The sequence below is a fragment of the Danio rerio genome, chromosome 7 (genome assembly GCF_049306965.1).
Source record: "Danio rerio strain Tuebingen ecotype United States chromosome 7, GRCz12tu, whole genome shotgun sequence".
In the NCBI taxonomy this organism is placed as follows: Eukaryota; Metazoa; Chordata; class Actinopteri; order Cypriniformes; family Danionidae; genus Danio; species Danio rerio.
In genome coordinates this window covers 24,767,363-24,779,597 of record NC_133182.1, presented here as the reverse complement: position 1 = coordinate 24,779,597, position 12,235 = coordinate 24,767,363, and the positions used below count along the sequence as shown (strand labels likewise).

The following is a 12,235-nucleotide window of genomic DNA, read 5'->3' as shown; positions in this document are numbered from 1 at the left end:
AGCAAACCAAACCCACTATAAGCCTTATTTTCAATCCTTTATTTTCGATCAGCTAAAATAACATAAAAAAAACACTCAGAAATAACATTTGAATCAATCCATAATTAAAATAATCTGCATGAGCTAAGTATTTGTCCTCATTTTTTTTTATTACATAGACCGAATCGGTTACAGATGATTAGGTTTCACAGCTGTAAGACACTGAAGAACGAATCTCCCCAAAACAAACGTTAAAGCTGAGGATGAAGTTAAAGATTAGTCACTTTTGTCAATGCTGTGTGTTGTATTAAGGACTTTGTGTGTGTGTGTTTTGGTCACTTTACTGGTGATCTGTAAAGAATGTCTGAGTCATAAGTCTGAAAATAGTGGTGGCATCCGGTGAGACACATGTTGACATAAGATGTGAGATCACCAGCTTCCTCTCTGATTGTTTTCTTTGTGAAATCTGCTGGAAGCAAAATTCCCAAACTCAACAATGAGGATCTATCTCTCTCCCTTTCTAGCGCACACACTGATCTGTTAAAGCTATTAGAATTGTAACAAAACGGACTGTGCAAAATGTCAAAAAGGAATGAATGAGCCATGTTTACTTGAATGCATAATCTGTATAATTGCTATTTAACCAACCTGTTGTCACCTCCGGAGTGCCAAGGTACATTGAGAGGTGTAAAGTGAAGCTGCATAGCCGGAGGGCCATCGGATGGATCACCAGTGCCCGTAGTGCAAGGTGCCTCTGTCAGCTTTGCCAGGTGCCAAGAGTGAGGGCGGATCACTGGCACACTGCGCCTGAAAGAGAAGGCAGACGTTAGCCAATATGAAGTCAGAAAGACAAGAATAGTCGGTGTAAGATGTATAACACCACCCTAATGTTCCTAGTTACCAATTACTGACAAAAAAAAAATAAAATCTGAAAACCACAGCTTTCTAGAGTGAGGAAAAGACCCTTTGCTCCCAAAGCAGTGTCAGTCTTGACAAACACATACAGGAATTGAGGGAAATCTGATTTGAATTTGCCATCTGGAACTTTTACATATCTGTCGTCCACTGGATTACTGAAATAGCTGATTGAAGTTCGTTTTAAGACATCTACAGCTTAAAAAAACACCAATTAATTTATAAGATAGCAGCAGTAATGGAACAAGGCCCAGATTCCAGGTACATCTCATCATTTCTATTGACAGGAGCGCAGTGTTCACAAACATTCCAGATGGCAATAAAGATCCCAAGGGGACAATGGTTTTAAAGGACTTATTATTCAAATAATAATCATTTGGGGGTTCACAAAAGACGCCAGAAAACAATAGGAACGTGAGAAATGTTCAATAAGGAATAAGAGTAGTTTGTTATACCACAGAAGACAGAGTTTGGGATCTCTTAGACTTTTACTGAATATAAAATTTCATCAACTACTACTTACTTGTTAAGATGTTTAGATAGAGTTTAAAAACAGTATTTATTTTAAATAAATTTTAAAAAACTCTTCCGTTTTGATTAGTTTCATGCATCTTTGCTGAGAAAGATTTTTGAAAAAAGGAAAAAATGACTATCTTACCCCAAACTTTTAAGCTGCAATGCTTGCTTGGGGTTATTGTGAGAAAGAGGATGAATATTTGATATAATACAACATATAAAAAGACTATAAACTTATCAAATAAAGCCAAAAATTAAATAAAAAAATCATATTTAAAAGCCACAAAAAATGAATGTGATTATAATTTCATTATTTATTTTGCATTTAAATAAAAGATTTGCAATCTATGGAAATTCAAGATTTCACAAGACAGCTCATTATTATTCACAGTGTCATCCTCACTAAACACAGTCACTCCGTTACCTAAAACACCAAACATAAAACCAAAGCAAAGCTTACAGCAAAACACAATAACTCTGTAAAAATGAAGTCAGGGTCTAAGACAATTTTTCATCCTGAGACATTATTTTCCCTAAACTACACTCATTTAATTACCAAAACAAAAAACAAGAAAACTTTCAAGCCATTTTTTAGTCTCCAAGTTGGTGTATTTTTTAAACTTGTCTTAACACTTCAGCACTGTTTCGGTAAGACACTCCAGTAAAACAGAAACCCAGTACACCAGGCTGAAGTTAGAGCTGGTTTGACCTGCACTTCATGTTATCCTCGCAAACTGAACATCTTGAGATACTCACAACACTTGACACAACTCCAGATGTTCGAAGTGTTAGATAAATATACAGTGATGAATCCAATCCAACATTCAGCTTGAGATTCAAGGTGAAGTTCAGGTCTCAACCATGAGAAGATGCCTGGAGTCAAAGGACAACCCTTGAGGTCTGTGTCCGCTGTCAGTGGTCAGTCTTTATCAGGACCCTAACGGTTTTAATGCTCACATGAGTGAAGGTTGGCGGTCATTTAGCTATAATGAGGCAGCCTGAGGCTCTGACCAGATTCCTAGTCCAGGAAAAAATTAACAGACAAACACTCCCCCAACTTCCCCTCTCAAACAGCAGCCCCCCCCCTCTCTCTCCCTCTCTGTGTCTCTCTCTCTCTCTCCCTCTGTCTTTCTCTCTCTCTCTCTCAATATTTCAAGTCACAACTGAAGACCAAACATTCAGTCCACTAAACGGCACATTCTGACACACACACACACGCGCACAAGCGCACACAAACGCACTCAACCTCCCACTCCCTCTCTAATGACATTAGGGGGAGAGGAAGCGGTGCTCAGACGGAGAGGAAACTATGTTTGGGGTAGATAAAGCGGCAAGCCACTGCTAAAATAATACCTAGCATTCTCTCCTATTATTGTTTGAATGGGGGAAAAATGTGAGGTCCGCTTCCTGTCTCCCTGGGAGAGCAGTCAATTTCGGCCAGCAGTGGTGAGAGAGTGAGGGGGGGGGGGGGGGGGGGGGGGGGGTGGGGGGGTGGAGAGAGAGAGAGAAAGAGAGAGAGAGAGAGAGAGAGAAAGAGAGAGAGAGAGAGAGAGAGAGAGAGAGAGAGAGAGAGAGAGAGAGAGAGAGAGAATATATACTGTGAGTATATATTGTACTATACTAGTCATATTCCTCCATTGACTTCCATTGAAAAAGATTTGCAGATATCTCTAAATGAGTTTTGACTAGTCAAAATTATAATTAGATATCTCCAAATGAATTTTGACTAGTAACAATTGTAATTAGAGATATCTCTAACTGAGTTTTTACTAGTCATAATACATTTGGAGATTTCTTTAATTCGTCATATTTAGAGATATCTACAAAAATATTTGAAAATATCTCTAATTAATTTACTAATAGTCTAATTACAGTTGTAGTTGGATTTTTGACTAGCCAAAATTCATTTAGAGATATATCTAATTACAATTGTGACTAGTCAAAACTCATTTAGAAATATCTGCAAATATTTTTCAATGGAAGTCAATGGAGGAATATGACTAGTCATAATATATTAGCAGATATCTCCAATCTGATTTCGCACTAGTACAATTGTAATTGCGGATATCTCTAATTGTCATTCTGACTAATCGAATTATAATTATGACTAGTCAAAATATAATTAGAGATATCTCTAAATATATTTATGGATAGTCAGAAAAAGGTTTAAATGTTAAAACGGCTTGCCATACGCTCTCACCCAGTAGCACAGTGGAGATTTCTCTAGTTATATCGTTTCAGTCGTTTGTTATGCAGTGACATGCAGTCAAATATTTCGCCAAACAGTCCTTAGGGATGCGGTGACACGCAGTCAGATATTTCGCCGAACAGATCCGCCACTTTTGGTGCTCATAAACAATCATAAAGCTCTCGTGCTGCAGGAATGAGGAGGTCTGCTGAAGCCGCGCAGCTGTTGTGCTGTGAGGAGTTCTCGTCTTTAATAAACTACGGCAGTTTGCGATCACTGAACAGTAAGAATGATTAATAAATCATATGAAACAGCCCCGTAAAAGTCACGCCTCGCTTTCAGTTTCGGGCTTTGGCGCGTTTTGCACTCACACACAAGCGTACCGTGCCAAAGCCCAAGTGAACCGCGCTCAGGCACACCTCTTCCAACCAGGCCAGGGCCGGCCAAGTGAACCGTGCTTGAGCCAGATTCAGCGCACTCACACTTCTCAAACGATCCGGGAAACGGGCCTGGGCACGGTACGGATGGCATAGTGTGAGTAGGCCCTAAGTGACACCTTTTTAAAACCATTATGGGGACAGAGGTTCTGTCCTTTTCATTGATTCTCTCTCGGTGCATCATGAGATAGCGTATCACCCATTTGATGTGCACTTCAGAATCTAGCCAGAAGTGGTAGTTACATCTGGGTACTTCTCACATACTGTTATTGGAGTACTATATAGTATGGAAGTATGCAATTTCTGACGCAGCTAAAATTTGTCTCACCACAAAGGATACCTAATTTGCCATGTCCATTATTAAGTAAAAGCCCTCAGCAATTATTTTTCATGTACAATTCTTAAATATTCTAAATCCAGATCCAGCTAGTCTTGTCAACAAACAGAAGCAAATGATTTCTAAAAGTGTAAAACTAAATTATATTAGCTGATTTATCTCAGTTCTGTGGAAAGAAATGACAAGGAAACCAATAAATAAACTAGAACAAACACACACCTATACCTACACACACACACACCTACTTAACTTTCAATATTTGCAATTAGCATCGTTTGTTCTCTCATTGCCCGCTTCCTAAAAACACGGAGAGAGACGCACAGGCTGCATTCCATGTAATCACCCAGGCTTTTACTAGTACGGCCACATCGAAATATGCAGTCCAGGAAGGGAGCAGCCATGAGCTGGGCTCTCAAGTACAATAGCTTGTTTGTTGTTTTGGATTCTCTCCTACTCATTTTAAAGTACTTTTTCTAGAAGAATGCATGTCAAAATGCTTCTTGGTCCAAAAGCTTATCAGCCACATCAAACATTTCCTAACCATTTCAGACAGAAAAAAACAGCAGAGACATGGTCATGACCCTGGTGGCCTTTCAGTCTTAACATAAAGTGAAAGAATAAAAGTGAGCAAGACAGCCGACTTAACAACAAACCAGTCTTAACAAATGTCCAACAGCAGATGTTAAAACAGATGCACAGCAGTTCACAAGGCTTCAAAGTCTACACCAACGAAAACAACACAGTCCGTTTACTTTTTCTTTGGCAACTGAACAGAAGTCAATCTAATTGATGGTCTTCATGTTGTCCACATGCCCAGTATATCAGAGTTGTATCGCAGAATGCTTTTACCATGATGATAGAAGGCAGACTATGGTGTGGTGCCCTAGGCTATACTGGGTCTGTTAATAAAAAAAAAATCTATTTCTACATGAGCAAACTGACCATACTCCAATCCCAAAGGACGAACACACACATGGTAAACTGTCTTGAGTGATCTCTTGACATTTTCCAGGAATCGGAGCATGTCTTCTTTGTCTAGTACCACTGGAATACTGTATAAAGCATATAATCACATGCACTATTCATTTGGTCTATATATAAACTACAAATAGACAATAGATCAGACCTTATCATTTATTACTAGATAATTAATCGTGCATGGTAATTCTCCTTATTTTTTATGTAGATAAAGAATTATTTTTAAAGTGCCTTTCAAGCAGTCTGTTCATCCAGTGACCATTTTTGCAATATCTCCAGGCAGTTATTTTGGGCCTACAAGACCATAACCATTCATTAAAGTGAATGGGAAAATTGTGAAATGTCAAGTGCTCGCCAAACTTACATACTACAAAAGTCGAAATGAACTGTCCAATAAACATTATTTCTTGTGCTGAAATAGATCTTTAAAAGCTTTTTTCCAGGATGGAGTAGCTAATGCATATGCAAACTTTTTTATTGTTTCTAAAACATCCTGAACTTCTAAGGATTGGGATACATCAAGTCAACAGTCAGCCGTTGGACTTAGTCAGTCACATCAGTTAGCGGTCTGGCTAGTTGGTTAGGTTTGCTCTATGCGTCAGCTCTCATTGGGTTAATGTCAGAGCTCAATGGCCCAAATCAGCTTGTAGAATCAGCGGTGGGACAGTTGGCAAAAAATGATGCTCTGACTGGTTATTCAGAAACAAATCAGAGCACAAGTAAGACGTAGTGAAGTGACAAAGCAAGTACAAAAATTATGTCAAGAAAAAAACACAAAGAGGCCAGCTGTAATTTCCCTACATTTCTCTAATACTGGCAAATGATAGGATTATTAGATTATTAGACATATTTTCAGGAACGAATGTGCACTCGTTTCAGTTGATTTTCCCAAAAAATGGGATGTTACTGAGCCAATTTCAAAACTTGGGATCGTTAGATAGTTGAAAGAACTATTTGATATCAAACCTGCTGCCAAAAAATGGATGCAAAATGCATTATATTGAACCCCAAGACATTATTAGATTTGATGTGTTAACAGTTAATAACGAAAATCACCAATCACTAATTGGTAAAGCCATCAGGGGCCCTATCATACAACCGGCGCAATAAGGCGCAAGATGTGTTTGCCCTGACGTGTTGCTATTTTTAGACCAAAGCAACCTTCATTTTCCCGTTTTGAGCCACGTTGTTTAAATAGCGGGCTGCACAGTGGTGCAGTGGGTAGCACGTGCGATATGTTCTATATCTTTACATATGAAAAAGAATTAAAAAAATAAAACATTACAAAAATGATTATTTTCTACATAAACATAAAAACCAATGCCTTCATGCCTTCTTCATCTCAGGGGGCTTTTTTTAGTTTATTCATGACCATTTGCTTTTGTATAATATTAGTATTATTAGCAGTATTATTTATTATATGCATATTTTATATTTGTTTTAATAAAAACAAGCTTAGATTTGTCCACCTGTTTTGGAACATAAAGGGCCATAGGTCGTGTGTTTGGATATAACTCAGTTTTTTGACCACACTTCGTTATTACTGTTCATTTGTTGAAAATTAGAACTGAATTTAGAAATAGTTTTGAAACAAATAGTTGCACTTAATTAAACTAATTAATTATATAAGCTAATGGATGTCTGCGTACAACATGCTTCCTTATCCACAAAAGAGAGAAAGTGAAGGTAAAGGCCAAATGGAGGAGGCTCATTCTTCATCCTCTGGCTGCAGATAGTCTGTTAAACTGTTTTCTCGTCAGTGAAGCGTTCATTTTTTCCACTTACAAAGTCTGACATGTAAATGCACAAATGCGCCATGGCCATCGCCATGCCATCTTAAAGTGAATGAGAAATGAGACTCTGATTGGTTTATTCTAAAAAACACACCCATAACTCATTAAGAGAATTAAGAGCACAACCCTGTTAGACCATGCACTACCGTTTAGAGTGTATTTTTCCGTCCTTAAAATAGCAAAAGTGGATTCGGACACACCCTTAATGCTTTTGCGCCATGAGCTTTAGACTTTGTGCCTAGATCATTAAAACAGAGCCCCAGATCACAGTTGTTGTCCTTAAGGACTGCACACAACAAGCCGATGCCAAACAACTAGCACCAATGAAACCCAACTGAGTTGTCACCTCATGTCAGCTCACATCTGGTTTAACTTTTGAAATTGGCTCATGAGCATCCTATTTTTGTGCATTTTGGAAGTCACAAAACAAGTTCCTGCATATTTCTATACAGCATTTATAGCCTGGACTAAATCCTGCATTTTTTTTCCTTAAGTGAGACATACTAGTATAAAGATACAATGAATTTAAAAAGCAAAATTATATATAATCTCAGTGCTTAGTGAACATTTTGAAAGAATGACTATTGACTTCCCTACTAAATCTAAAGGTGCATACAGGTTTATTCTTACACTTTAGTGGTAGGTATCACACAATGAAGAGGCTGTTTTGTTTTGCTTATTTAAAGCTCTGCTGGTCATAAAAAAATTAGTGAAATTTTGTCTGCCTTGGATGACTCAGACAGATAAGGAGACGAATTTCACTGAAAAAGTGTTTGCACAGTAGTTAAGAGAATTGGGAGCAACACACACATAAAACGTCAAGCGCTTGCTATCTATAATTGCAGAGAGCTCTTGAAAGGTTCCACCAGACAATGTCATCACTCACAGCAGTTTTCCAAGATATCACAAAAGTGTGCAGCCTCTAGTTTCAGTAGTCTCAGTAAAAACCCTGAGATTTTAATTCCTGAAAATATGAGAAGCTTTCAAATGAGAATGTGCTGCTTTGTGTAGTAAATACAATACAATATATAATCTCATAAAGTTGTATAAACATTTATATCATTTATGCACTTGTTATTTGCTCTTCTGCTTCGATGCTAACTGCATTTCATTGGCTCTGCATTGTACTTTGCTTAATGACAATAAGATTAACTGTATAGCAGCCCACAGAAAAAGACACTAATACCAGCCAAAAGATTCAAATAAATCTCACAGTGCATCTCTAAAACACACCCTACATTCATCTGTGCACACTTTTCTGAACCAAAGACAGCAAAGTAGGCCATAAACTATAAATTCCATGGACAGGAATTTGATCAAAAACATGTTACGGACTAACATTGAGGCTGGCACATGGGACGTTTTCAAGGCTGCAAGGTCTTAGAGTTTTGTTCCGAATGTGTGGAAAAGCCAGAAAGGGGGGGGGGGGGGTCTTGGGAATGTAAGGAATGTCCATTGTTTTGGCATTGAGTCTCCTTTGTTCTTTCTTGTTCCTTAGCGCAGCGGACAGGGTCTTACCGTGCGACTGCTTTTTCAAGAAGCTTCCTGAGTTTGCCGTCTCTGTCCTGCACGGCCTCTCCAAACCACAAGATCATAAACTCGTAGAGCGAAGAGCAACTGGGGTTTCTCCCAGAGAGACCGAGCAGCCTTTGATAAATGATGACTGAAGTGGCTCTCCACACTTTATTTCCTCAGGAGAGCAGTGGTGCTTACAGCTTTAATATCTGTGTTTTGGCCAGTTGGCTTCTAACAGGAGATTACAGCTATTGGTTCCTGTAATGTGAATTGCACATGGCTGAAAGTGTCATTTATGCACTGTTTAAACACTCTGAGAAATGCTGACATGTGGAAAATTGTTAATTATTAAAAATAATGCATTCAATTGATCTATTTTCTCCTATTTCAATAGTGTGGAGCTTTTAGGATTGTCAGGTTTGTTTGAGCGCCACAACGTGTACATGTCAATTTCTGGCTCAACTAAAGACGTAAAGTCATTCTGGGGTAGTTTAAATGGATATTCAATCATGATTTACTCACTCCAGTGTAATTCCATATTTGAATGACTTTTCTCTGTGGAACAAAAATAGAAGGTATTTTTAGGATCATCAGAATAATGGAGTGACTAGCTTGCACAGACCATAAAAACACTCATTCTTCAACATCTAAACTGTGCTTTGGAGTAAGTTTTTTCTTAGATAAACCTAGACAAAAGACTGAAATTACACACTTTACCTTTTAGATTGTAGCTGTTATACATTCATCGGCCACTTTATTGGGTACACCTGTCCAACTACTTGTTAATGCAAATTTCTAATCAGCCAATCACATGGCAGCAACTCGATGCATTTAGACATGTAGACATGGTCAAGACGATCTGCAGAATAAGGAAGAAAGGTGATTTAAGTGACTTTGAACTTGGCATGGTTGTTGGTGCCAGACGGGCTGGTCTGACTATTTCAGAAGCTGCTGATCTACTGGAATTTTCATGCACAATAATCTCTAGGGTTTACAGAGAACTTTCTGAAAAAGAGAGAATATCCAGTGAGCGGCAGTTCTGTGGGCGCAAATGCCTTGTTGATGCCAGAGGTTAGAGGAGAATGGCCAGACTGGTTTGAGCTAATAGAAAGGCAACAGTAACTGAAAATAACCACTTGTTACAAACCGAGGTATGCAGAAGAGCATCTCTAAATGCACAATAATGCAACCTTGAGGCGAATGGGCTACAGCAGCAGAAGACCACACCAGCTGCCACTACTGTCAGCTAAGAACAGAAAACTGAGGCTACAATTCACACAGGCTCACCAAAATTAGATGATAGAACATTGGGAAAATGTTGCCTGGTCTGATGAGTCTCGTTTTCTGCTGCCACATTCGAATGGTAGGGTCAGAATTTGGCTTTAACAACATGAAAAAATTGATTCATTCTCGCTTGTATCAATGGTTTAGGCTGCTGGTGGTGGTGTAATGGTGTGAGGGATCATTTCTTGGCACGCTTTGGCCCCATTATTACCAACTGAGCATTGTGTCAATGCCACAGCCTACCTTAGTACTGTTGCTAACCATGTCCCTCCCTTTGTGATCACAGTGTACCCATCTTCTGATGGCTACTTTCAGCATCATAACACACCATGTCAAAGTGTGAATCATCTCAGACTGGTTTCTTGAACATGGCAATGAGTTCACTGTGCTCAAACGGCCTTCACAGTCACCAGATATCAATCCAATAGAGCAACTTTGGGATGTGGTGGAACAGTAGATTCACATTATGGATGTGCAGCTGACAAATCTGCAGCAACTGCATGATGCTACTATGTCAATATTGACCAAAATCTCTGAGGAATATTTATGTCAAAGTATTAAGGCAATTCTGAAAGCAAAAGGCAATCCAAGCCAGAACTTGTAAGGTGTACCTAATTAAGTGGCTGGTAAGTGTAAATGGATAATTAAATGAAATTATTTTTATGGCAAAAGGTGCCAATGTGTTAAAAATATAAAAATTCTGTCATCATTTACTCACTTTTGTCTTGTTCCAAAGAGGTCGAGTTCTTTTTGTTCTGTCAAACACAAAGGAAGATATACTAAAGCATGTTATAAACCTGTAACCATTGACTTCTATAGCATTTGTTTTTTCTGATTTGGATGTCAGTAGATACCAGTTTCCAAAACGCTCTTCATAATATCTTCTTATGTGTTCAATAGAAAGAAAAAAACAAGCTAATTTGTAACAAGTCAAGAGTGAGTGAACTAGTAATTTTCATTTTTAAGTGAACTATCACTTTAATTCGTCGACAAATTCAGATGGATATGCCAAGACAGCAACACTTCCCTCCCTCACGTGGCCTTCCTGTAAGGGCCCTCCCTTAAAGTCTGAGCATGTGTGCGAATCAGATTTTTTTTTAAAACATATATGTTTACAACCCAAATATGGCCAACGGTTCAGACCTTGGCTAGAGCCAGGGACAAAATCCGCATTTCAAAACAGTTCTTCCGCCCCTGACAATGGTCATTTGCTGTAAATAAACATTTCTATTCCATGGTTCCCAGCCCAGCTCCTGAAGCTGCTATTACAGTCAGCGTGTGTAACAGGAAGTGGGAGTAGGAACTGGGAGGAACCAGACATCCAGAAGTTTGAGAAGCACACTGTTCTCAGTGGCAAGATGGGCACCACACCTCAAGGCAGAGTACATCAAGTTAAGACAAACACAACAGATCGACTGCAACACTTTCTTTTATACTTTTAGTAATTATAACTTAAAGTTATGCAACTGAAAACGAGAAGAGGCAAACGCTGAATTAATTTGTAATTATGATAAGTTACGAAATGCATGAAATCAGCCTTCCCCACAGCTGCGGTTAAACAATAGAAAGTGTGTGTACAGGAAAACCATACAGTGTGTGTCTGGACACAACATACCACAAACATCCTTTAACTGTACAGAGCAGCTTCCCATTGACAAAGACACAACCACTCCAATTCTGACAAACCGACAAAAATAAACGTCATTACTACATAAAACAGACCTTTATATTTATGATTTTGCTAAAATATGCTAAAAATAAAGCACAAAAATATGTGCAACATTTGAATAATATCATATGTATATGATTTGTATTCATTTACAACCATAACAGATATAAAGAAGAGTTTATTTTACAAGGGCTTAAAACAAAAGAAGTCTTTAGATTAAAAAAAACTAAGAGTAAATTATTTACACACTGTATGGTTAGCTCAAAAAACCCACCCTGTAAGTCTTTTGGGTCAATTTTTAATTACCGGCATGGAGGCTGGCATTAAACACACTCACAAACAAACATCTCTATCATGGTGCTAACTGAATAGTCAAACATTCCATGGCCTTTAAATGGAGCTGGAAATGAGCCCTGCGTGATGCATGTGACCTTTAGGGACGTCCAAAGATGTGCTCACAGACACACTCACAAACACAAAATTACAAAACCTTAACTCATACTTAAGGGGATAGTTCACCCATAAATAAGAGATTGTGGTTATTTTACTTATCCACAGGCCATGTAATATACAAATTTTTTTTTTTCTATCAATACAATATTATTTCAACTGAAACAGCATTCC

At 38.3% G+C, this 12,235-nt stretch overlaps 1 protein-coding gene across 3 annotated transcripts in view; it reads right to left on the bottom strand.

Moving 5' to 3' along the window:
* Nucleotides 1-12,235, bottom strand: part of shroom4 (shroom family member 4) — an 83,299-nt gene that overhangs the window by 19,391 nt on the left and 51,673 nt on the right. For 2 of the 3 annotated variants that reach the window (XM_005172333.6, XM_068222593.2), the window contains exon 3: nt 628-786. In XM_005172333.6, coding sequence (XP_005172390.1) covers nt 628-786 — 159 coding nt within the window. Of the gene's footprint in view, nt 1-627; nt 787-2,166; nt 2,419-12,235 lie in introns of those variants that run through there. The other variant, XM_682334.11, reaches the window with a different exon arrangement.